Source organism: Ranitomeya variabilis, chromosome 4, assembly GCF_051348905.1.
Source record: "Ranitomeya variabilis isolate aRanVar5 chromosome 4, aRanVar5.hap1, whole genome shotgun sequence".
Classification (NCBI taxonomy): domain Eukaryota; kingdom Metazoa; phylum Chordata; class Amphibia; order Anura; family Dendrobatidae; genus Ranitomeya; species Ranitomeya variabilis.
In genome coordinates, this window is record NC_135235.1 from 517,121,066 (window position 1) to 517,147,383 (window position 26,318).

At 44.2% G+C, this 26,318-nt stretch overlaps 1 protein-coding gene across 1 annotated transcript in view; it reads right to left on the bottom strand.

Moving 5' to 3' along the window:
* The window catches only part of FAM83C (family with sequence similarity 83 member C), a 65,882-nt gene that overhangs the window by 27,425 nt on the left and 12,139 nt on the right, over window positions 1–26,318 (bottom strand). Inside the window, exon 2 of the mRNA XM_077252164.1 lies at window positions 22,220–22,387. Within this exon, the coding sequence (XP_077108279.1) occupies window positions 22,220–22,387 (168 nt within the window). The remainder of the gene's footprint in view (window positions 1–22,219; window positions 22,388–26,318) is intronic.

Below are 26,318 nucleotides of genomic sequence, written 5' to 3' on the forward strand. Positions count from 1 at the left end.
GGATTACTGCGTGGGACAGAACGACTGACAGGTATGGTATATTGTTGTTTTTTTTTTTTTTTTTTTTTTTTAATTACAGGAGAACAAGGGTGTTGTATGTATTAGCTGGATAATAATGATGAAAAACTGTGTTTAGTGTTTTATTTCATTGAAAGACTTTATTCTGGCTGCGACTTTATTGAGCCTGTAACAACTATAGGATTATCAATGGATAGGTGTCTTCTTGACAATTCTCCCTTACTAAGCCGGGCTTGATGTGACCTTACAATATAAAGGTCACATCAACCCCCAAACTATTACCCCATATACCACCAATACAGGGCAGCGGGAAGAGAGAGGCTAAGTGCTGAAATTGGCGAATCTTAAAAATGCGACATTTCTGGGGAGGCTGAGAGCTAGTGTTTGTAGCCAGGAGGGGTCAATATCCATGGCCCCTTCCTAGGCTATGAATATCAGCCTGCAACTGTCTGCATAGCCCTTTCTGGGATTTAATTATAAGGGTACCCCATGTCATTTTTTGGGGGCCACCCTATTTTAATAGCCAGTAAACCCTAAAAATACAGCTGTGGGCTCATATTCATAGCCTGGGGAGATCCATGGGTATTAACCCCTTCTTAGGCTATAAACATTGGCCTCCAGTCGCTGGCTTTCCCTCTCTGGATTGGAAAATTACGCGGGAGCCCGCAACATTTTTTCCCTCCAAAATAATATTTTATTAATTACATACATGTCCTCTAATTTGCACACACACTATACTAATTGTATTGATCACTGACATATACAGTACATATCTAACTATTCTGCATCTGCTTAGTGTATGTAAACCATGTCTTCTATCCTGTCGGCTCCAGCAGTGATTTTAGAGAGGCTGACAAATGAATTACCGGCTATTCTTCTATGTATCTCTCATTGCAATATAAAGACTATATATATACAGTATATATATATATATATATATATATATATATATATATATATATATATATACACTCACCGGCCACTTTATTAGGTACACCATGCTAGTAACGGGTTGGACCCCTTTTGCCTTCAGAACTGCCTCAATTCTTCGTGGCATAGATTCAACAAGGTGCTGGAAGCATTCCTCAGAGATTTTGGTCCATATTGACATGATGGCATCACACAGTTGCCGCAGATTTGTCGGCTGCACATCCCAAAGATGCTCCATACCAGGCAGGATGAATCCATGCTTTCATGTTGTTTACGCCAAATTCTGACCCTACCATCCGAATGTCGCAGCAGAAATCGAGACTCATCAGACCAAGCAACGTTTTTCCAATCTTCTACTGTCCAATTTCGATGAGCTTGTACAAATTGTAGCCTCAGTTTCCTGTTCTTAGCTGAAAGGAGTGGTACCCGGTGTGGTCTTCTGCTGCTGTAGCCCATCTGTCTCAAAGTTCGACGCACTGTGCGTTCAGAGATGCTCTTAGGCCTACCTTGGTTGTAACGGGTGGCAATTTGAGTCACTGTTGCCTTTCTATCAGCTCGAACCAGTCTGCCCATTCTCCTCTGACCTCTGGCATCAACAAGGCATTTCTGCCCACAGAACTGCCGCTCACTGGATTTTTTTTCTTTTTCGGACCATTCTCTGTAAACCCTAGAGATGGTTGTGCGTGAAAATCCCAGTAGATCAGCAGTTTCTGAAATACTCAGACCAGCCCTTCTTGCACCAACAACCATGCCACGTTCAAAGGCACTCAAATCACCTTTCTTCCCCATACTGATGCTCGGTTTGAACTGCAGGAGATTGTCTTGACCATGTCTACATGCCTAAATGCACTGAGTTGCCGCTATGTGATTGGCTGATTAGAAATTAAGTGTTAACAAGAAGTTGGACAGGTGTACCTAATAAAGTGGCCGGTGAGTGTATATATCCATATGCAAGAAGAAAGAGAAGGCACTCACCGATCTAAATTTCCCAACTTTATTTCATCTTAATGTTAAAAAAATTCCATGGCCGGGGGAGTGAGGAGCGGAGTTGTTGTGAGCAGGGATAGACGACGGCCGTTTCGCGCTGTGCTTGCGCTTCCACGGGTCGGTATTTTTTTAACATGAAGATGAAAATAAAGTTGGGATTTTTAGATCGGTGAGTGCCTTCTCTTTCTTCTTGCATATGGTCATGGATTTTCGTGTATTTTCAGAAGAGCACCTATGATCTTGATGCACGGCATTCATTAATACCTGGGCCTGAAATTTTTGGATAACCTCGTTTCACAGACAGTGCCGTTCGTTTTTGGTCTTCTTGGTGTTAGATATATATATATATACACACACACTAGCTATTAAACCTGTTCTACGCCCGGTGGCGAGCATTTATATTGGTATATGGTCTCCATCCTGGTATGCGCCTCTTCCATCCTGCCCCCTAATCTTGTCATGTGCTGCTACCATCTTGCACCCCCATCCTTTCATATGCTGCTCCCATCCTGCGCCCCCTTCCTGTCATGTGCAGCCCCATCCTGCACCCTCATCCTGTTTTGTGCGCCTCCATCTTGTCATGTGCTACTCTTTTCCTGTGCCCTCATCATGTCATGAGCTCCCATCCTATCATGTGCTGCTCCCATCCTGCGCCCCCATGCTGTCATGTGCTGCTTCCATCCTGCACCCCATCCTGTCATGTGCTGCTCCCATTCTGCACCCCCATTCTGTAATGTGCTGCTCCCTGTTGTGAATTCTGCTCTTGGGCTCCCTCCGGTGGTTGTAAGTGGTAGCGCTGCTGTTTCTGAATCACAGCATTTATCAGGTGTGTTCACTTTTTGCAATTTTGACTGGGCTATTTAGTCTTGCTTCACCCTTTAGTCAGTGCCAGTTGTCCATTGTTCCTGGAGGATTCACATCCCTGCCTGGTCTCCTCTGCTTTGCAGTTCAGTTCTTCAAAGATAAGTTCTGGCCTTGATTTTGCTGTCCACATTCTGTGGCCTTGTTGTTCAGTTCTTTTCTATGTTTTGTCTTGTCCAGCTTGGTCTGTATAAGGATTTATTTAGCCAAGCTGGGATCTCTGAAGATGAGTTTTTGTATTTTCTGTGGTGGATATTTTTCTAGTGTTTTTATACTGATTGCATTGTCCTATCCTTTCTATTTAGCTAGAATTGGCCTCCTTTGCTAAATTCTCATTTCAGTCTGTGTATGTTTTTTCCCTCTCCTCTCACAGTCAATATTTGTGGGGGGCTGCCTATTCTTTGGGGATTTTCTCTGAGGCAAGATAGTTTTCCCTTTTCTATCTCTAGGGGTAATTAGTCCTCCAGCTGTGTCGAGATGTCTAGGGAGCGCTAGGTACATTCCACGGCTACTTCTAGTTGCGGTGTTAAGTTCAGGGTCTGCGGTCAGTACAGCTACCACCTTCTCCAGAGTACGTCTCATGCTGCTCTTAGGCCACCAGATCATAACAGCTCCCATCCTGCGCCCCCATTCTGTCATATGCTACTCCCATCCTGCACCCCCATTCTGTCATGTGCTGCAACCATTCTGCGCCCCCATTCTGTCATGTGCTGCTCCCATCCTGCGCCCCATTCTGTCATGTGCTGCAACCATTCTGTGCCCCATTCTGTCATGCGCTGCTCTCATCCTGCGCCCCATTCTGTAATGTGCTGCACCCATTCTGCGCCCCCATTCTGTCATGTGCTGCTCCCATCGTTGATGGCCCCCATAAGATGCTCCATAGCATAATATGCCCCGTATGCTGCTGCTGCGATTTAAAAAAAAAATGACATACTCACCTCTCGTCGCTGGGTGCCGAGTGCCTAAGCAGGCAGGGACACCAGCGCAGTATGGGGGTCAGGTGCTGGAGTCGCCGCTGGCTAAGGCCCCCAATGTAACAGCGTTTCCCTCCCCCGGCCTGTGTCCCTGGACTGCTATGTAATCAAGCTTGAGTCAACAACCAGAAGGGCGAGCCCTCCCCCATGGAGGGGTGGATCCCAGGACACAGAACAATAGACTCATGTGTTGGCTGATTCAATTGTGTGGTGACTTGCGAAGGGCTGGGATCATATGCTGAGGTGAGACCCTGGTGCCCGTGTGTGGAGGGTTAAAAGCTGCCATGCGGAATGGTGTTGTGTCCCTCATCTGTTGGATCCAGTAAACCCATCCCAGGATTATTTTTCTTTTCCCTGGCATCGGATTGTCAGGTGACGCCCCCGGATCTGCTCCCTTTGTGTGGACTCATTGTAGACTAATTACGGACGCTGCAGAATTACTTTAATTTGTGTTGTCCTAGTTCCCTGTTCCGATAAATTTTATTGGATTGATTACTGGCGTGTTGTCTCTTCCTGCTCTGTCGCATGCCCCATCACACCGGGCACTTGCGATATTCACCTGTCCCTGTTCCACCACCGCGCGCCACTCTGTCATCCGTGTCCTCTGGCTGTGACTGTTGAGGCAGGGGGCGCGCACTAACCACGTCATCGCGTCCTATGACCTGAACGTCACAGCCAGAGGATGCAGAAGACCCAGCGGTGGAACGGGGACAGGGGAATATAGCATGGCTCACCCTCCCCCTTCATACTCACCCTCCTGGTGCGTCTCTGCTTCTCTGTCGGAGATCGCGGTATGTGTTCAGTGCTTACTCATACCGTGATCTCCTGGACCACAATCCTCCTCCCTGGATGCGTCACACTGTGGGATCCAGACTGTGCAGACGCGTTGCGCTTGCGCAGTCTATAAAGGCTTTGGACAGAGTGACGCTATCAGCGTTATATTATATATATATATATATATATATATATATACTGTATATATATATATATATATATATATATATATATATATATATATATATACAGTATATATACACACACACACACATTTATTCTATGTGTATATCTCTACTCTATCGTAATCTAACCTGTCACTCTGATTAAAATGTACGTGGCTGATCATTTGCCGGCCTTTAATCTATCTATCTATCTAGAATATATATACTAAATATAAATAAATAAATATATATATATACGTTTTGAAGAATATTACGTTTTAAAACTATGTGTAAATGATTAATAAAATTTCTGTATGTAAAATCTCATGTTAAAATCGCACTGCAGTCGGATGTAGATCGGATGCTAGGTGTGAAAAGTCAGATTGTACTCGCACAAAAAACGCCTGACACTCACATGACACTTGCATTGCACTCGTCAGACTTTCCTGCAATAAATCGGACCGATTTTTAAATCGCTAGTGTGTCTCCAGTCTGTGTATGTAATAGTGGTGTGAGATCAGTGGCCCGAGGTCATTTAACCCCTTAAAATTCAGTTACTTATTCAAATCATTAAAATCAATGCCAACTTTGATGCCAATTCTCATGGCCAGAACCCAATTGGGAAAGCTAAAGTGACATGAATTTCATGCAGGGCATCAAAATGCATGTCATAATGGTGTCAGATCAGTGGCCCAAAGTCATTTAACCGCTTACAAAATCACTTACTTATTCAAATCTGTGAAAATGGGCTGTTTGCCGACTTTAATGCCAATTCTGGTGCCCAAAACCCATTTGGGCCAGGCTGGAGGGACCTGGGTTTGATGCAGGGCATCGCTTTCTGTATATTTTATGTGTCAGATCAGTGGCCCAAAGGCAGTTAACCCCTTAAAAACATCAGTTACTTATTCAAATCCGTGAAAATGGGCTGTTTGCCCACTTTGTTGCCAGTTCTGGTGCCCAGAACCCATTTGGGCCAGGCTGAAGACACCTGTTTTTGATGTTGGGCTCCCTGTTTTATATGAGTGCACTGTGGTATCAGTGGCCCAAAGGCATTTAACCCCTTAAAAACATCAGTTACTTATTCAAATCTGTGAAAATGGGCTGTTTGCCCACTTTGATGCCAGTTCTGGTGCCCAGAACCCAATTGGGCCAGGCTGAAGACACCTGTTTTTGATGTGGGGCTCCCTGTTTTATATGTAAGCACTGTGGTATCAGTGGCCCAAAGGCATTTAACCCCTTAAAAACATCAGTTACTTATTCAAATGTGTGAAAATGGGCTGTTTGCCCAATTTGATGCCAGTTCTGGTGCCCAGAACCCATTTGGGCCACGCTGATGGGACTTGGATTTGATGCAGGGCATCACTTTCTGTGTATTTTACATGTCATATCAGTGGCCCAAAGGCATTTAACCCCTTATAAACATCAGTTAATTTATTCAAATCTGTGAAAATGGGCTGTTTGCCAACTCTGATGCCAGTTCTGGTGCCCAGAACCCATTTGGGCCAGGCTGGAGGGACCTGTGCTTGATGCAGGGCATCACTGTCTGTGAATTTTAAGTGTCGTGTCAGTGGCCCAAAGGCATTTAACCCCTTAAAAACATCAGTTACTTATTCAAATCTATGAAAATGGGCTGTTTGCCCACTTTGATGCCAGTTCTGGTGCCCAGAACCCATTTGGGCCAGGCTGGAGGGACGTGGGTTTGATGCAGGGCATCACTGTCTGTGAAATTTAAGTGTCAGATCAGTGGCCCAAAGGCATTTAACCCCTTAAAAACATCAGTTACTTATTCAGATCTGTGAAAATGGGCTGTTTGCCCATTTTGATGCCAGTTCTGGTGCCCAGAACCCATTTGGGCCAGGCTGAAGGGACCTGGGTTTGATGCAGGGCATCGCTTTCTGTGTATTTTACATGTCAGATCAGTGGCCCAAAGGCATTTAACCCCTTATAAAAATCAGTTACTTATTCAAATCTGTCAAAATGGGCTGTTTGCCCACTTTGATGCCAGTTCTGGTGCCCAGAACCCATTTGGGCCAGGCTGGAGGGACCTGTGCTTGATGTAGGGAATCACTGTCTGTGAATTTTAAGTGTCGTGTCAGTGGCCCAAAGGCATTTAACCCCTTAAAAACATCAGTTACTTATTCAAATCTGTGAAAATGGGCTGTTTGCCCACTTTGATGCCAGTTCTGGTGCCCAGAACCCATTTGGGCCAGGCTGGAGGGACCTGGGTTTGATGCAGGGCATCACTGTCTGTGAATTTTAAGTGTTGTATCAGTGGCTCAAAGGCATTTAACCCCTTAAAAACATCAGTTACTTTTTCAAATCTGTGAAAATGGGCTGTTTGCCCACTTTGATGCCAGTTCTGGTGCCCAGAACCCATTTGGGCCAGGCTGGAGGGACCTGGGTTTGATGCAGGGCATCACTTTCTGTGAAATTTAAGTGTTGTATCAGTGGCCCAAAGGCATGTAACCCCTTAAAAAAATCAGTTACTTATTCAAATCTGTGAAAATGGACTGTTTGCCCACTTTGATGCCAGTTCTGGTGCCCAGAACCCATTTGTGCCAGGCTGGAGGGACCTGGGTTTGATGCAGGGCATCGCTTTCTGTGTATTTTATGTGTCAGATCAGTGGCCCAAAGGCATTTAACCCCTTAAAAACATCAGTTACTTATTCAAATCCGTGAAATTGGGCTGTTTGCCCACTTTGTTGCCAGTTCTGGTGCCCAGAACCCATTTGGGCCAGGCTGGAGGGACCTGTTTTTGATGTTGGGCTCCCTGTTTTATATGAGTGCACTGTGGTATCAGTGGCCCAAAGGCATTTAACCCCTTAAAAACATCAGTTACTTATTCAAATCTGTGAAAATGGGCTGTTTGCCCACTTTGATGCCAGTTCTGGTGCCCAGAACCCATTTGGGCCAGGCTGGAGGGAACTGTGCTTGATGCAGGGCATCACTGTCTGTGAATTTTAAGTGTTGTATCAGTGGCCCAAAGGCATTTAACCCCTTAAAACATCAGTTACTTATTCAGATCTGTGAAAATGGGCTGTTTGCCTACTTTGATGCCAGTTCTGGTGCCCAGAACCCATTTGGGCCAGGCTGGAGGGACCTGTGCTTGATGCAGGGCATCACTGTCTGTGAATTTTAAGTGTTGTATCAGTGGCCCAAAGGCATTTAACCCCTTAAAAACATCAGTTACTTATTAAACTCTGTGAAAATGGGCTGTTTGCCCACTTTGATGCCAGTTCTGGTGCCCAGAACCCATTTGGGCCAGGCTGGAGGGACCTGGGTTTGATGCAGGGCATCGCTTTCTGTGTATTTTACGTGTCAGATCAGTGGCCCCAAGGCATTTAACCCCTTAAAAACATCAGTTACTTATTCAAATATGTGAAAATGGGCTGTTTGCCCACGTTGTTGCCAGTTCTGGTGCCCAGAACCCATTTGGGCCAGGCTGAGGACACCTGTTTTTGATGTGGGGCTCCCTGTTTTATATGTATGCACTGTGGTATCAGTGGCCCAAAGGCATTTAACCCCTTTAAAACATCAGTTACTTATTCAAATCTGTGAAAATGGGCTGTTTGCCCACTTTGATGCCAGTTCTGGTGCCCAGAACCCATTTGGGCCAGGCTGGAAATAACTGGTTTGGATGTGGGGCGCCCTGTTCTATATGTCTGCAGTGTGAGATCAGTGGCCCAAAGGCATTTAACCCTTTCTTCAGTGCTCTTTGTTGCCCACTTTGATGCCCATTTTTATGCCAGTTTTATTGTTTTTGTAGCCGTTTTTAAGCGTGTTCACATCAGGGCTCGTCGCTGCATTGTGTTTTATTATTGTGATGATTATTTTTTGTTCTTAAACCTATAAAAAACAGAAAAGAAAAAATTGCCGAATAAGAAACTGACGAATAAGAAACCAACTTCAGCTCCGAATAAGAAACTGAACGAATAAGAAACCAACTTCAGCCTCGTGCAGAGCATTCCATATGGGGCAGCTTTATAATGAGCATCTATGGGGCCAAACTGAACGGTGCAGAGCATATATGGCACAGATTTATAAGGAGCATCTATGGGGCCAAACTGAACGGTGCAGAGCATATAGGGCACAGATTTATAATGAGCATCTATGGGGCCAAACTGAACGGTGCAGAGCATATAGGGCACAGATTTATAATGAGCATCTATGGGGCCAAACTGAACGGTGCAGAGCATATATGGCACAGCTATATATGGATCATCTATGGGGCCATAATGAATGGTGCAGAGCATATAAGGCACAGATTTATAATGAGCATCTATGGGGCCAAACTGAACGGTGCAGAGCATATAGGGCACAGATTTATATGGAGCATCTATGGGGCCAAACTGAACGGTGCAAAGCATATAGGGCACAGCTATATAAGGAGCATCTATGGGGCCATAATGAACGGTGCAGAGCATTCTATATGGCACAGCTATATATGGATAATATATGGGGCAATAATCAATGGTATGGAGCATTATATATGGCACAACTTTATATGGAGCATCTATGGGGCAATAATGAACGGTATGGAGCATCTATTTTTATTTTTGAAATTCACCGGTAGCTGCTGCATTTTCCACCCTAGGCTTATACTCGAGTCAATAAGTTTTCCCAGTTTTTTGTGGCACAATTAGGGGGGTCGGCTTATACTCGGGTCGGCTTATACTCGAGTATATACGGTAGTTTAGACTTTATGACATACAGCTCTGGCAAAAATTAAGAGACCACTGCAAAATTTTCTGTTTGTCTGATTTTTCTCTTTATAGGTATATTTTTGAGTAAAATGTAAGTTGTTCTTTTATTCTATAAACTACTAACAACATGTCTTCGAAGTTCCAAGCAATACATTTTGTATTTATTTTCTGAAAATGAAAAATGGTCAAAATAACAAAAAATGCAGGGGGTAGTGGCACCATCACCTCAGTATTGGTAAGGTCACACTTTCTATTATTATCCTTGTGGTTTACTTGGTATGTAAACGTGTTGCTGTCAGACGTACTGTTAAGTAGTGGTAACCTGGGCACGCCACTATGGTTTGTGTTGTGAATTTGCTTTTTGCTCCCTCTAGTGGTTACTAGTTTTTTGACTCTGGTTTTTCTGTCATTCCTTTTATCCGCACCTGGGTCGTTAGTTAGGGGTGTTGCTATATAAGCTCCCTGGACCTTCAGTTCAATGCCTGGCAACGTAGTTATCAGAGCTAGTCTGCTGTGCTCTTGTCTACTGATCCTGGTTCCAGTTTTATCAGCTAAGTCTGCCTTTTGCTTTTTGCTATTTGTTTTGGTTTTGTATTTTTGTCCAGCTTGTTCCTAATCTATATCCTGACCTTTGCTGGAAGCTCTAGGGGGCTGGTGTTCTCCCCCCGGACCGTTAGACGGTTCGGGGGTTCTTGAATTTCCAGTGTGGATTTTGATAGGGTTTTTGTTGACCATATAAGTTACCTTTCTTTATTCTGCTATCAGTAAGCGGGCCTCTCTGTGCTAAACCTGATTCATTTCTGTGTTTGTCATTTCCTCTTACCTCACCGTCATTATTTGTGGGGGGCTTCTATCCAGCTTTGGGGTCCCCTTCTCTGGAGGCAAGAAAGGTCTTTGTTTTCCTCTACTAGGGGTAGCTAGATTCTCCGGCTGGCGCGTGTCATCTAGAATCAACGTAGGAATGATCCCCGGCTACTTCTAGTGTTGGCGTTAGGAGTAGATATATGGTCAACCCAGTTACCACTGCCCTATGAGCTGGATTTTTGTATTCTGCAGACTTCCACGTTCCTCTGAGACCCTCGCCATTGGGGTCATAACAGTTTGCCAGGCCCGTATTAAATGTTTAATGCATTGCAGAAGAGGGATTATAAGAAAGAAGATTCTGAGTTTTTTTTTTTTTTTCTTCTTCCCCTTTACCTCAGAGTGGCTATGCTTGCTGCAGACATGAATGTCCAGACCTTGATTACAAGTGTGGACCAGCTGGCTACTCGTGTGCAGGGCATACAAGACTATGTTATCAGAAATCCTAGGTCAGAACCTAAAATACCGATTCCTGAACTGTTTTCCGGAGACAGGTTTAAGTTTAGGAATTTCGTGAATAATTGTAAATTGTTTTTGTCCCTGAGACCCTGTTCATCTGGAGATTCTGCTCAGCAAGTAAAAATTGTTATTTCGTTCTTACGGGGCGACCCTCAGGATTGGGCTTTTTCGCTGGCGCCAGGAGATCCGGCATTGGCTGATCTTGATGCGTTTTTTCTGGCGCTCGGTTTACTTTATGAGGAACCCAATCTTGAGATTCAGGCAGAAAAGGCCTTGCTGGCTATGTCTCAGGGGCAGGACGAGGCTGAAGTGTATTGCCAAAAATTTCGGAAATGGTCCGTGCTGACACATTGGAACGAGTGTGCACTGGCCGCTAATTTTAGAAATGGCCTTTCTGAAGCCATTAAGAATGTTATGGTGGGTTTTCCCATTCCCACAGGTCTGAATGATACTATGGCACTGGCTATTCAAATTGACCGGCGGTTGCGGGAGCGCAAAACCGCAAATTCACTCATGGTGTTGTCTGAACAGACACCTGATTTAATGCAATGTGATAGAATCCTGACTAGAAATGAGCGGAAAATTCATAGACGCCGGAATGGCTTGTGCTACTACTGTGGTGATTCTACACATGTTATCTCAGCATGCTCTAAACGTATAGCTAAGGTTGTTAGTCCTGTCACCGTTGGTAATTTGCAACCTAAATTTATTCTGTCTGTAACTTTGATTTGCTCACTGTCATCTTATCCTGTCATGGCGTTTGTAGATTCAGGTGCTGCCCTGAGTCTCATGGATCTCTCATTTGCTAAGCGCTGTGGTTTTACTCTTGAACCATTAGAAAATCCTATCCCTCTTAGGGGTATTGATGCTACACCATTGGCAGCAAATAAACCGCAGTATTGGACACAGGTTACCATGTGCATGACTCCTGAACACCGCGAGGTGATACGTTTCCTGGTTTTACATAAAATGCATGATTTGGTTGTTTTAGGGCTGCCATGGTTACAGACCCATAATCCAGTCCTGGACTGGAAGGCTATGTCAGTCTCAAGTTGGGGCTGTCGTGGTATTCATGGGGATTCCCTGCCTGTGTCTATTGCTTCTTCTACGCCTTCGGAAGTTCCGGAGTATTTGTCTGATTATCAGGATGTCTTCAGTGAGTCTGAGTCCAGTGCACTGCCTCCTCATAGGGACTGTGACTGTGCTATAGATTTGATCCCAGGCAGTAAGTTTCCTAAGGGAAGACTGTTTAATCTGTCGGTACCTGAACATACCGCTATGCGTTCATATATCAAGGAGTCTCTGGAGAAAGGACATATTCGTCCGTCTTCTTCCCCTCTTGGTGCGGGATTCTTTTTTGTGGCAAAAAAGGACGGATCTTTGAGACCTTGTATTGATTATCGGCTTTTAAATAAGATCACTGTCAAATTTCAGTATCCTTTACCGCTGTTGTCTGACTTGTTTGCCCGGATTAAGGGTGCCAAGTGGTTCACCAAGATAGACCTTCGTGGTGCGTACAACCTTGTGCGCATTAAGCAAGGTGATGAATGGAAAACCGCATTCAATACGCCCGAAGGTCATTTTGAGTACTTGGTGATGCCTTTTGGGCTCTCCAATGCGCCTTCAGTTTTTCAGTCCTTTATGCATGACATTTTCCGGAAGTATCTGGATAAATTTTTGATTGTTTATCTGGATGATATTTTGGTTTTTTCTGATAATTGGGATTCGCATGTGGAGCAGGTCAGGTTGGTCTTTAAAATTTTGCGTGAAAATTCTTTGTTTGTCAAGGGCTCAAAGTGTCTCTTTGGTGTACAGAAGGTTCCCTTTTTGGGGTTCATTTTTTCCCCTTCTGCTGTGGAGATGGACCCAGTCAAGGTCCGAGCTATTCTTGATTGGACTCAGCCCTCGTCAGTTAAGAGTCTTCAGAAGTTCTTGGGCTTCGCTAACTTCTACCGTCGTTTTATTGCTAATTTTTCTAGCATTGTGAAACCTTTGACGGATATGACCAAGAAGGGCTCCGATGTAGCTAACTGGGCTCCTGCTGCCGTGGAGGCTTTCCAGGAGTTGAAACGCCGGTTTACTTCGGCGCCTGTTTTGTGCCAGCCTGACGTCTCACTTCCCTTTCAGGTTGAGGTGGATGCTTCGGAGATTGGGGCAGGGGCCGTTTTGTCACAGAGAGGCCCTGGTTGCTCTGTTATGAAACCTTGTGCCTTTTTCTCTAGGAAGTTTTCGCCTGCCGAGCGAAATTATGATGTGGGCAATCGGGAGTTGTTGGCCATGAAATGGGCATTTGAGGAGTGGCGTCATTGGCTCGAGGGTGCTAAGCATCGTGTGGTGGTCTTGACTGATCACAAAAATCTGATGTATCTCGAGTCTGCTAAACGCCTTAATCCGAGACAGGCCCGCTGGTCATTGTTTTTCTCCCGCTTTGATTTTGTTGTCTCGTATTTACCAGGTTCAAAGAATGTGAAGGCCGATGCTCTTTCTAGGAGCTTTGTGCCTGATGCTCCTGGAGTCGCTGATCCTGTTGGTATTCTTAAAGATGGAGTTATCTTGTCAGCTATTTCTCCGGATCTGCGACGTGTGTTGCAGAGATTTCAGGCTGATAGGCCTGAGTCTTGTCCACCTGACAGACTGTTTGTCCCGGATAAGTGGACCAGCAGAGTCATTTCCGAGGTTCATTCCTCGGTGTTGGCAGGTCACCCGGGAATTTTTGGCACCAGAGATCTGGTGGCCAGGTCCTTTTGGTGGCCTTCCTTGTCAAGGGATGTGCGGTCATTTGTGCAGTCCTGTGGGACTTGTGCTCGAGCTAAGCCTTGCTGTTCTCGTGCCAGCGGTTTGCTCTTGCCCTTGCCTGTCCCGAAGAGACCTTGGACACATATCTCCATGGATTTCATTTCTGATCTTCCGCTATCTCAGGGCATGTCCGTTATCTGGGTGATATGTGATCGCTTCTCCAAGATGGTCCATTTGGTTCCTTTGCCTAAGCTGCCTTCCTCTTCCGATCTGGTTCCTGTGTTTTTCCAGAACGTGGTTCGTTTGCACGGCATCCCTGAGAATATTGTGTCAGACAGAGGATCCCAGTTCGTTTCCAGGTTCTGGCGATCCTTTTGTAGTAGGATGGGCATTGATTTGTCGTTTTCGTCTGCTTTCCATCCTCAGACTAATGGACAGACGGAGCGAACCAATCAGACTTTGGAGGCTTATTTGAGGTGTTTTGTCTCTGCTGATCAGGACGATTGGGTGACATTCTTGCCGTTGGCTGAGTTTGCCCTTAATAATCGGGCTAGTTCCGCCACCTTGGTTTCGCCTTTTTTCTGCAACTCTGGTTTCCATCCTCGCTTTTCTTCGGGTCATGTGGAGCCTTCTGACTGTCCTGGGGTGGATTCTGTGGTGGATAGGTTGCAGCAGATCTGGAATCATGTGGTGGACAACTTGAAGTTGTCACAGGAGAAGGCTCAGCGCTTTGCCAACCGCCGCCGCGGTGTGGGTCCCCGACTACGCGTTGGGGATTTGGTATGGCTTTCTTCCCGCTTTGTTCCTATGAAGGTCTCGTCTCCCAAATTTAAACCTCGTTTTATTGGGCCTTACAAGATATTGGAAATCCTTAATCCAGTATCTTTTCGTCTGGATCTTCCTGTGTCGTTTGCTATTCACAATGTATTTCATAGGTCCTTGTTGCGGCGGTACATTGTGCCTGTAGTTCCTTCTGCTGAGCCTCCTGCTCAGGTGTTGGTTGAGGGCGAGTTGGAGTACGTGGTGGAGAAGATCTTGGATTCTCGCCTCTCCAGGCGGAGGCTTCAGTACCTGGTCAAGTGGAAGGGCTATGGTCAGGAGGATAATTCCTGGGTGGTCGCCTCTGATGTTCATGCGGCCGATTTAGTTCGTGCCTTTCATGCCGCTCATCCTGATCGCCCTGGTGGTCGTGGTGAGGGTTCGGTGACCCCTCACTAAGGGGGGGGTACTGTTGTGAATTTGCTTTTTGCTCCCTCTAGTGGTTACTAGTTTTTTGACTCTGGTTTTCTGTCATTCCTTTTATCCGCACCTGGGTCGTTAGTTAGGGGTGTTGCTATATAAGCTCCCTGGACCTTCAGTTCAATGCCTGGCAACGTAGTTATCAGAGCTAGTCTGCTGTGCTCTTGTCTACTGATCCTGGTTCCAGTTTTATCAGCTAAGTCTGCCTTTTGCTTTTTGCTATTTGTTTTGGTTTTGTATTTTTGTCCAGCTTGTTCCTAATCTATATCCTGACCTTTGCTGGAAGCTCTAGGGGGCTGGTGTTCTCCCCCCGGACCGTTAGACGGTTCGGGGGTTCTTGAATTTCCAGTGTGGATTTTGATAGGGTTTTTGTTGACCATATAAGTTACCTTTCTTTATTCTGCTATCAGTAAGCGGGCCTCTCTGTGCTAAACCTGATTCATTTCTGTGTTTGTCATTTCCTCTTACCTCACCGTCATTATTTGTGGGGGGCTTCTATCCAGCTTTGGGGTCCCCTTCTCTGGAGGCAAGAAAGGTCTTTGTTTTCCTCTACTAGGGGTAGCTAGATTCTCCGGCTGGCGCGTGTCATCTAGAATCAACGTAGGAATGATCCCCGGCTACTTCTAGTGTTGGCGTTAGGAGTAGATATATGGTCAACCCAGTTACCACTGCCCTATGAGCTGGATTTTTGTATTCTGCAGACTTCCACGTTCCTCTGAGACCCTCGCCATTGGGGTCATAACAGGTTTGATGCTTTTGCTGGGAATTAGGTGCATTGACAGTGCTCCCTGTGTTCCACTCTGTACTACTATAGTAATAGCAATACGCCAATGTGTATGCTATCACTTTTTGTTGTACTACCTGCTCAGTAGTGGTGCCACTTATACTTGTTTGGCTCATGTACCAAACATTCTTTTTGGCTACCAGTTTTAAATTTTGTATGTTTAAATGTTAAATTCTTTTTACTCTAATAAAGATTGTTATAAGGTTTATATACGCATCTCTCTTATATGATTTCATGTGTGTAGCGTAGAACGTGTGCCTACTAGTAGTTTATGTGGACGCTGTACTTTTCTTAAAAAAATTGCTTATTGATATTTCTCCTTTGCAATTTTGACGCGTCCTTCTGATTAGGGGTATTTTTCTGATTTGCATGATTGCTAATAGAGAAGGTAATAAAACAAAAAAAGTCCGGAGCACTCCTTTAACAGTAAGGTAAGAGTCAGTGATCATCAGACTGTAGAACAGTGGAGGCAACCTGTTGCCACAGCTAAAAAATTAGTATGGGGCCTTTGTTTTCAATAGCTTTTTGTGTACAGACACTGTACAGTGTATGTGATCACTCCCATTCATATTTAACTGTCAGTTTATGTCAATGGAAGAATATGTTGCAGTCCTCCACCCTCTGTCTGAAAGTGAACACCCTGCTTTTATCCTGAGTAATGAAAAAATCCCACAAGTCAGCATGTCTTCAAGAAAATGTAAGGATTTCAAGTTCAGACCTGTCAAATAATGAGAATCTTTATGTCAGTATAGTACCGTCATAATTCTAAGAAAAAACGATTCTACCAAGCAATAAAATAAATGGGTACATACTAGGAAAAATCTGAAGTTTATCTGATATTATGAATCAGAATCATTATTGTACATTACAGTTTTGCAGAATTGCATGCGCAAACTATGTACAGTACAATGGCACCTGGAGTTTGCCCCCCACAGTGTACCTCCATAGTACTTCAGAATGGCTTTCCCTACTGTAATGCAGATCACCATAGATAGACAGTCCAATTATTGATCAAAATTGTTATACTCGGCATAGCACAAAATGGACAGGACTATTTTCTCCACCCCCACCTCTTTTAATCTCTTTTTGTCTGTCAGTCTTATGTATTGTTACTAGAATAGTTCTACTATAACTCCCAACTTTGAGTGACAAAAAAGAGGGACACACTTCCATGCATGTAATAAATTTTTTTATTTACCACTAAGCCAGTACCCTAACCCAACCCATTCCTTTATATGCTCCCACGCAGAAATATTGCTCCTAGTGAAGACAATTCGTGTTCTCACACTGTATGGTAACCCTTTCATGTCTCCTACAGTGCCTTCACACAAAATGATTCCCCCACACAGTCCAGTGCTTCCGACCAACTAAATTCCTACACACACAATATAAGACCCTAGACAGTGTCCACCACACACCGTAGAATCCCCCACACAGTCTGATGTCCCCTCACACAAACAACTCAGCTACAGCAACAAACACACAACCCTAATACATCAATTCACACACAATTGTGCTACATCAATACACACACAACTCCGCTATATCAATACACACGTGCACAACTGTTACACCAACACACAACTCTGCAACTTCAACAAATACATACAACTCCGCACATGCACATTATACACTACTGTTGACATACCAGCTTTTTGTCATGTAAAAGTCCTACAAGGAAGAATAATTTCAGAGCTTTTATCAAACTTAAAGTGTTGTCCACTACTTGGACAATCCCTTCTCAATCTTTATGTTTTCCCCCAGTAAAATAATAAGACATATAATCACCTTTGATGCTGGCGTAGTTCCAGCAGTGTCAGCACTGGCTCTTCTGGTGTTCATGTGACAATGGCTGCATGGATCACATGACATACCAATCAATGCTGGCTTCATTCTCTCTTTCTTCCGACAAATCAGTCATCCAGACGAAGTGAGAGCTGTGGCTGCTCTCACTCCTTCCTGATGTCAATTACGTCTGAAAGAGACTAAAGCCAGCGCTGACTGGCCATAGAGATCTCCTGACATAACAATATCACGTGAACACCGGAAGAGCCAGTGCCAACAACACTGGAATGGCACCGGTACGAGAGGTGAATATAGCTGTGATTGGCATTTTCATTGATGCACAGGCTTTTTATTTCCACTATGTATATGCAGTATATATGACCATCAGTCTGTCCATAGAGTGAATGGTAGAGATAGGTCTTGTTGGCTCCCTTCTCCACCTGTATATTTAACTGTATCTGTTTACTATGGACATGGATACAATTGAAGACAGTACATATTTCCAACTTCTCGGGACAGCTCGAGTAGTGTAAATCTTGGTTTAACATAGTTTGTTGTACGCTACAAACGTCAGAGCTCAGGAGACATCTGCAAGGAGAATATATGTGGCAGTTCATGAAGATCATGGACTTGCAGTATAACACCACAACCAATAATTGTTAATGTGATCAGATTGGCAGACGTGTCACAAAAGACTTGCATGTCTGATTTTTGGTTGAAAGTTGCAGAATTTTGCCATCATAGACTTTAATGTTATCGTGCAAGAAGTGTAGCTTATGCTGAACTGTCCAGAACTTCAATTAGGCTAGAACTTTGTGGCAACACATGTCACATGACAACAAAACTCAGGTAAGTTGTTCAACAGAAAAGATGCCTGTGACTAACTTTTGAAAGTTTATTTTAGAGCTATAATTTGGCTATTAAAAAAAAACTGCTGAATCGCAGGCAGGTCACATGCTCAACTGAGGTTTATGGAATGCGACTTACAGCCAAAAATCCAACTGTGTTGGATTTGTTGTGACAGTTGCAGTTTGCAACACAACCCCTTTGACAATACAATATATTAGTGCATCACCGTGTAGCCCTGGCATTAGGCAGGGTCAGACAAGCGTATAATAATAATCTTTATTTTTACATAGCTCTAACATATTCCGCAGCGCTTTACAGTTTGCACGCATTATCATTGCTGTCCCCGATGGGGCTCACAATCTAAATTCCCTATCAGTATGTCTTTGGAATGTAGGAGAAAACCCATGCAAACACGGGGAACATACAAACTTCTTGGAGATGTTGTCCTTGGTGGTATTTGAACCAGCAAGGCTGCAGTGCTAACTACTAAGCCACCTTGCTGCCCAGAAAAATCATCCAATTTTGAAAACTCAGATGATTTTCAACAATATTGTCATCCATGTGCCATTTACAGTCATGGCCAAAAGTATTGACCCCCTTGAAATTGTTGCAGAAAGTGAAGTATTTCACCTAGAAAATTATTGCACTTACACATTATTGTTATATAAATATTTATTTCCTTTGTGTATTGGAACAACATAAAAAGACAGAAAAAAGCAAATTGGACATACTATCACACAAAACTGTGCTCTCTGCAAAAAAATGCCCCATATATCTCTGAACTAATCTCCCGATATCTCCCACCACATAATTTCTGGTGCTCCCAAGACCTCCTTCTTTCCTCCACAATTGTCTGGTCCTTATCCAATTGCCTGCAAGACTTCTCTAGAGTATCCCCCATGCTGTAGAATTCTGTGTCCCAACACATCCGTTTATCCCCTACATTTGGAACTATTGGAGCGGAACTTCAAAAACCCATCTCTTTAGAACAGCTTACAGCCAGCAATGACCATGGTACTGTAAGAAGAAGGACCGGACCGGGGTAGCTGTCTTGTGCTGGGTCTGGAACTGTCGGGCTGCCTCCTCTGTTGTCCAGGGAAAAACCTAGAGACCCGGACCGACCTTTGCACGACAGAGCAGAGGGCGTGACTACTAAGAAAAAGCCTGAGCACGCGCGTAAGCAGACAGATTTGGCGGGTTGGCGGGAAGAGACAGAACGTGGCAGGGACAAGAGAGCGCTCCGACTACTGAGCACTGGAATACCGCTGGCCTGCTCTTGTGCTTCCCTATGGTAACTCACAAAGACTATGACCAGTATCTTGCCGTGTGCCCACTGGCTCATGCAATCCGAGGTGCCAGACGCTCCAGGCCTGTGAGTAATGCGTGCGCACCGCTTAAAAAAGACCGGGTGACTTGCTGACAACTGTGCTCCCACCCCCCTGTATACATATGCCGAGCCATGTTAGGCTCCGTTAGTGTTGTGGACTGTATTGCACCCTGAGACCCCAGACCAAGGAATTCGATAAAGACACCGAGGACAAGCCGCTGCCCTTGGGATTCGACCCATGGACACCTACAGGATGACATCGGATCCATCCCGCGCTGACTGTGTTGGCGCCATCGTACCTATTTTGGACTCTTCAGTCAGGAAGCCATCAGACTGATAAGTTAACTCTTGAGAACTGTTGCTTTCTTTATTATAAACTTTACCCCTATCCCGTATACCAAACTTTTAAACCCCAGTTTTACCCTACCTCCTCCCTGCGTGGAATATACCCCTGTTCCAGTAAACCAAGTTAACTCTTGCTCTGTCTCCTGTCTGTTACTGCATCCCGCAACCTGCTCACAGTACCACCTCACCACTAACAGAGCTGCCACTTCACCAACACTGGAGCTGCTGCAACCCCGAACCTACTGTCTCCTTTCCCTTTATCCAGTAGAATGTAAGGTTGCAAGGGTATGGTCCTCTTACCTATGTACCTGTCTGTCACTATTAGGTATTGAAATTTCTATTTGTGTTTTGTATGTAACACCACCTCGTGTACATCACCAAAGAATCAATGGTGCTCAAAACATAAATAATAATAATCCCCAGCATGATGTTCCACCCAGTCTTCATCCCTGCCTTCCTTGCCTATATACACACAGCAGAAAGCTTCAGTCTTCGGCACCTGTGTTTCGTCATCATCATCATAGATTTGCTGTGGTGGTCCACTGACCATTTGCACTACCCCTCCCACATACTCAACCTCAAACAGAACAAGTGGTTGGGCATCAATGTACTCTATTTCTTCCTCTTGTGGGGCAAAGTCAGGTGGATAGCCCACGGAACCATAGCCAGCAGAGTCATCAAAAAGCAGATGTGACTGGTGCATGACTTGGGGCTCAGACTGCTTGGCTGATTTTCAGTGGTGTGAGGTTTAAGACTGATACGCATGGGCCACAGGTGGAAAATATGTGCTTTTAGCAGGGGACCAGGTGGAAGGCACTCAGCCATCCAATCTAAAACCACCTCTAATTGTTCTAGCCTCACCATTCATCTAGCTGTACTAGGGTCTATGAAATTACACAGAACTTCTTGTTGCCTGCGTGTAGCAGAGGAAGGTGCTACGTTTGGGTGTGTAGCAGTAACAGATCAGGTTCGTCTTCTCCCTCCCTGAGCAGCTACAGTACACCATTAGCAGCAGCAACACGGTCATGAGCCCTATTTGATGCTCCCCTCACTGTTTTCACTCAAAAAAGCGCAATTTAGATGCTAAGTATACAGAGAGAGAGTGGCCAACAGATTATTACGCTGTCTCTTTTTCAGAGTACTCAAAAAAAACCCACACAAAAACAGGGTTGGCTACCTTCTCCACCTACAACTCTTCCACCTACACTGCCACCTCAACCTCCTCCTCCACTTGGACCTCCGGTTCAAGATTATATATTTTTAATTATTTTTATTCTATGTTATTTTAAGTTATTTCCCTATCCACATTTTGCAGGGCAGTTGTCCTACTCTTCCCACATTTAGCTTCCTTTTTCAGCCCCTTAGCATTACTATGAGCATTTTATAGCCATTTTAAAGTACCAAAATTAGTTTCATCATTGACTTCTACTGAGGGTCAGGGTCAAGTTCGGGGGCAAGTTCGGATACAGAGCCGAACTTTGAATTCTAGTTTGGCCCAACAACCACAGGTTCTCTCACCCCTAATTGTTGATATTTTTCAACAATTTTGGTTCCCAAGTCCTAAGACAGTTCTCTTCTCCTCTTTCTGTTCTCCTTGTTTAGTGTGGCACACACAAACACACAATGCAAAGATTAAGTCAACTTCTCCCATTTTTATCTAGTTGCAGGTGTGATTTCATATTGCTCATACCTGTTACTTGCCACAGGTGAGTTTGAACGAGCATCATGTTTGAAACAAAGTTGTTTACCCACAATTTTGGAAAGGTGCCAACAATTTTGTCTGGCCAATTTTGTTTTTTTTTGTGAGATATAATGTCCAGTTTGCTTTTTTTTTCTCACTTTTATTTGTGTTGCTCCAGTACACACAAAGGAAATAAATATGTGTATAACAAAACAATTCTAATTGCAATCATTTTCTGGTGTGAAATACTTCATTTTCTGGAACAAGTTTAAGGGTGCCAACACTTTCGGTCATAACTGAATGTGTCTGTATGTTACATCACAGTCTGACACTCGTGCGGCATTTGATTTTCTACATTAACATTTTAAAATGTACATGATCAAATTCAGTTTCCCATGTTAATAATACCAATGTATCTGTACATATCGAATGCAATACAGACGTTCCATATGAGATCTGATTTTTTGAAAGAGCAAGTTTCATCCAATATACGGAAGATAACAGTGCATGCTGCAAATTTTTTCGCACGGACACTGTGAAATATCCATTTGAAAAACTGATATCTGTACAGCCCTATTGAATTACATTGGTCAGCGTGATGTCCGATTTTTACACAGAGAGCACGTCATTATAATATGCTCGCCTGAATGAGGAGATCCTCATGATGGTCGAGTTAAGATTTGTTTTGGTGTCCATTCTTGTATGTATACTGCACAATATACATTAAATACACTGAACTTACAGGTATTTGAACTTTATTGAATCCCAACTTCTCAAACATCTCTATGAAGTAGATAAGATTCTTCTCATCAAGCAACAGGTACACAGGGACTTTTCGTTTACTTGATGCTTCTATCATATCACATAAGAGGTCCACATCTGTGAATAGATCCATGACCAAAGCAATGACCTACAAAAAACAATAACATAATAATAAATATGACAAATACATTGAAATATTCAGTCTATCTTCTGTAGACAAAGCATAGCTGAAAGGGAAGTCTTCCTATAATATGCCATACTGTGAGGTTGCCATGACTGTGACTATGGTACTAAGCAGTATCAAAAACAAGCAGCTTTATTTAACCCCTTCACCCCCGAGCCTGTTTTCACCCTCCTGACAAGGCCAAATTTTACAATTCTGACCAGTGTCACTTTATGTAGTAATAACTCTGAAACGCTTCAACATTTCCCAGTGATTTTGAGAAAGTTTTTCCGTGACACGTTGAACTTTATGTTAGTGGCAAATTTAAATCCATATTTTTTGTGTTTATTTGTAAAAATATCAGAATTTTGGCGACAATGTAGAAAATTTTGCAATTTTCAAACTTTTAATTTTTATGTCCTTAAACTAGAGAGATATATCACACAAAACAGTATATTAAATTCAATAATTAACATTTACCACATATCTACTTTACATCAGCATCCTTTTTTTTATTTTTTTTTGTTAGGAAGTTAGAAGAGTTAAAAGTTATTCAGCAATTTCTCATTTTTTCCAACAAAATTTACAAAAACAATTTTTCTAGGGACGACATCACATTTGAAGTGATTTTGAGGGGCCTATATGACAGAAAATACCCAAAAGTGGCACCTTTTTAAAACTGCAGCCCTTGAAGTGCTCAAAACCACATTCAATAACTTTATTAACCCTTCAGGTGTACAAACTACACCCCCTAATTAAATTATCTAGGGGTGTAGTGAGCAACTTGACACCACATATGCTTCACACAATTTTATAACATTAAGCAGTGATGAAAGAATAATTACATTTTTACCACCAAAATGTTGTTTTAGCCACAAATTTTTAATTTTTATAAGTGATAATAGGAAAAAATAGACCTCACAGTTTTTTTCTGTAATTTCTACTTAGTGCGCCAATACCCTACATTTAATCTGGAACTACTTTTGAGGCACAGTGCTGATTTTGTTGGTATGGACTGTGGGTGCCATATCACATTGGCAGAGCTCTTGAAGGGCCTGAACAGCAGAACTCCCCATAAGTGATCACATTTTACCAACTACACCTCTCAATTACTTCATCTAAGGCCTGTTTCACACTTCAGTGGCTCCGGTACGTGTGGTGACAGTTTTCTCACATACTGGAGACACTGACTCACGCAGACACATTAAAATAAATGTGTCTCTGCACATGTCAGCGTGTTTTCACAAACCGTGTGTCCGTTTGAAAAATACGTAGACATGTCAGTGTTCGTGGGAGCGCACAGATCACACGGACCCATTAAAGTCAATGGGTCCATGTAAACACGTACCGCACACGGATGCTGTCCGTGTGCCGACTGAGTACCACACTGACTGTGCAGGAGACAGCGCTACAGTAAGCGCTGTCCCCTGCTTTGGGTGCTGAAGCCAGAATTCATTCCTTCTTCCCAGCAGCGTTCGCTGGAGAGAAGGAATAAAAAATCATTGTTTTTTTATTTTTTTGTTGTTAAAATAAAGTTTCCGGCAACCTCCCCCCTCCCACCCCCTGTGCGCCCACCCGCTGGAAACAAAATACTCACCCAGCTCCCTCGATGCTTCCTCTCAGCGCCGCAGCTTGTCCTGTATGAGCGGTCATGTGGTACCGCTCATTACAGGGATGAATATGCGGCTCCACCTCCCATTTCCAGCGGGCGGGCGCACAGGGAGTGGGAGGGGGGAGGTGACAAGAAACTTGATTTTAAAGACAAAAATAATAAAAAAACATTGATTTTTCATTCCTTCTCTCCAGCGAACGCTGATCATATTGACACCATGGGTGTGTCACAGAATTTTATATCATTGGGCAGTGAAGAAAAAATAATTGCTTTTACCACCAAAAGTTTGCTTTAGCCCCATATTTTACATTTTGAACAAGAGGAAATGGGTAAAATGGAACTAAAAATTGTCACACAATTTCTGCTGAACGTGGAAATACCCCATATGTGACTGTACAGTACTGCTTAGCCACATGATGAGGCTCAGGAGGGACGGAGTGCTATTTGACTCTTGGAGCACAGATTTTCATAGAATAGTTTGCGGATTCCATGTACAGAGCCCTTACATGCAGAAGAGCAGAATCCCCCCTCAAGTGTTCCCATTTTGGAAATTACACCCTTCTGGGAATTTATCTGCAGGTGTAGTGATGATTTTTGACTCCATGAGTGTTTTCCAGAAACGAACAGCTATGGATGTTGCTAAGTGAAAATTGCAAATTTGCCACTGTAGTACCCAGTACATTGTAGTGACCAGAACGTTAAGCCCAGCTTGTGATTGTGGAGATAAGCACCTGAAGCGCCCCCACACCGCCGCAGGGCTGAGGGGCACCCGGAGCCGGGCCTCTAGGTCTCAGTCTTAAGTTTGTCACGGTGGCTAGACCCGGTCCGTGGCCCTGTCCGTCAGTGGGGGACGTCCGGTGAAATAAGTAGTGTTGTAACGGTGCAGTTGTGGGGTGCAGGTCGCGGTAAATAACGAGGACACCAGGTTGCAGTCTCTTTACCTCTTTACTGGAGATCTCTGAGTCCTCAGTCCAGAGTACGGCTCACCAGGCTGCGCAAGTCCGGCCGGTCCAATGGCACCTCCAGAGTCCTCTTCACAGGTGGAAATCGGTGCCTTCCTTCTTAGCGCTATGTGTTGTAGTCCTCCCCTACTGTGCTTACGGAAAGTACCCCACAACTGTTGTGTCTGTTTCTTAAGTTCCCTCACAACTCGATTAAATGATGTTCTTCTAATCGTCCGTCCCTCCCTGATGTTACGGTTAGAACGGCACCCGTTTGTCGGGTAGGCCTGGAGTTCTTCCGGGACCCTAGAGACGCCCCTCTCCCGCAATTGCCTCCCAAGACTTCATAGGTGATATGTGTTAGACAGCCCGCCTTAAACTGACTGTCCTGCCGCTGTTTAGAGTATTGCTTGAAGCTGAATGTTATAATACTCCCTCGGCGTTCCGGCCACCGGTAGTGCACCTCAGTAGGGTGTTGCTTCGGTCTTACAGCACGACCCCTGCTGGAATTCTCCTATCGCTTGATCTCGTTTCTCACTCAGCACAATCTATCTCGCTTCTAGTCCTTTCTTGAATCCCGCCGCTTCCCGGAGCTGGCGCGGACCCGTTACGTTCTTTCCAATGCCAAGCCTCTGTCAGGATCCCACCCCTGACAGAGACCCTACTGTCTCTTCCTCCACAACACCCTCTGCCACTGAGTGTTGCTTCGTCCAATCCAGTCAGCTTTCTGATCTAACTTCCTGCCTGACCCCCAGTTTACCCACTATGGTGGGGAGTGGCCTAATGAATAGAACCCTTAGCTCCCCCCGGAGGCCCGGCTGTGAAATGTATTGGTGTCTGTGATACCTGATCAGATGAACTCCTTCAGTGCCATCGGACGCACCATGGCTCCCCATAGTGGCGGAGCCACAGTACTGCAACGACCAGGACTCTGGGGCGCTGCACTCCCCCCTGGTTAAACACAGTACTCCGGGACTGGGAAGAAAACAACAATACAAGTTAGCAAAAAGACATACAATTTTTGTTGAGTGTAATAACAATAAGCATATTTAAACAGGCTTCCCTTTATGGGAGGTGAGGACACTTGAACGTTACAAACATGGTTAACATTATAAATTACAGGCTATAAATAACTCCTGTTACCAAACCGGGTATTCTACTAAGTGCAAACATTATTGAACAATAATTTAACTTTGCCTTTAAGGATATACACTCTTAGTCCATTAAAGACCTTCCTATAGTCACATTATAAGGTACTTCAACTTTTTTCATTCTCCTACTTTGAATCTGCAGGACCGCCTGTCCTATCGGCACCAGACCTACTGCCTCTCCTTTCTGTTACAGGACCGCCCCGTTCAGCCAG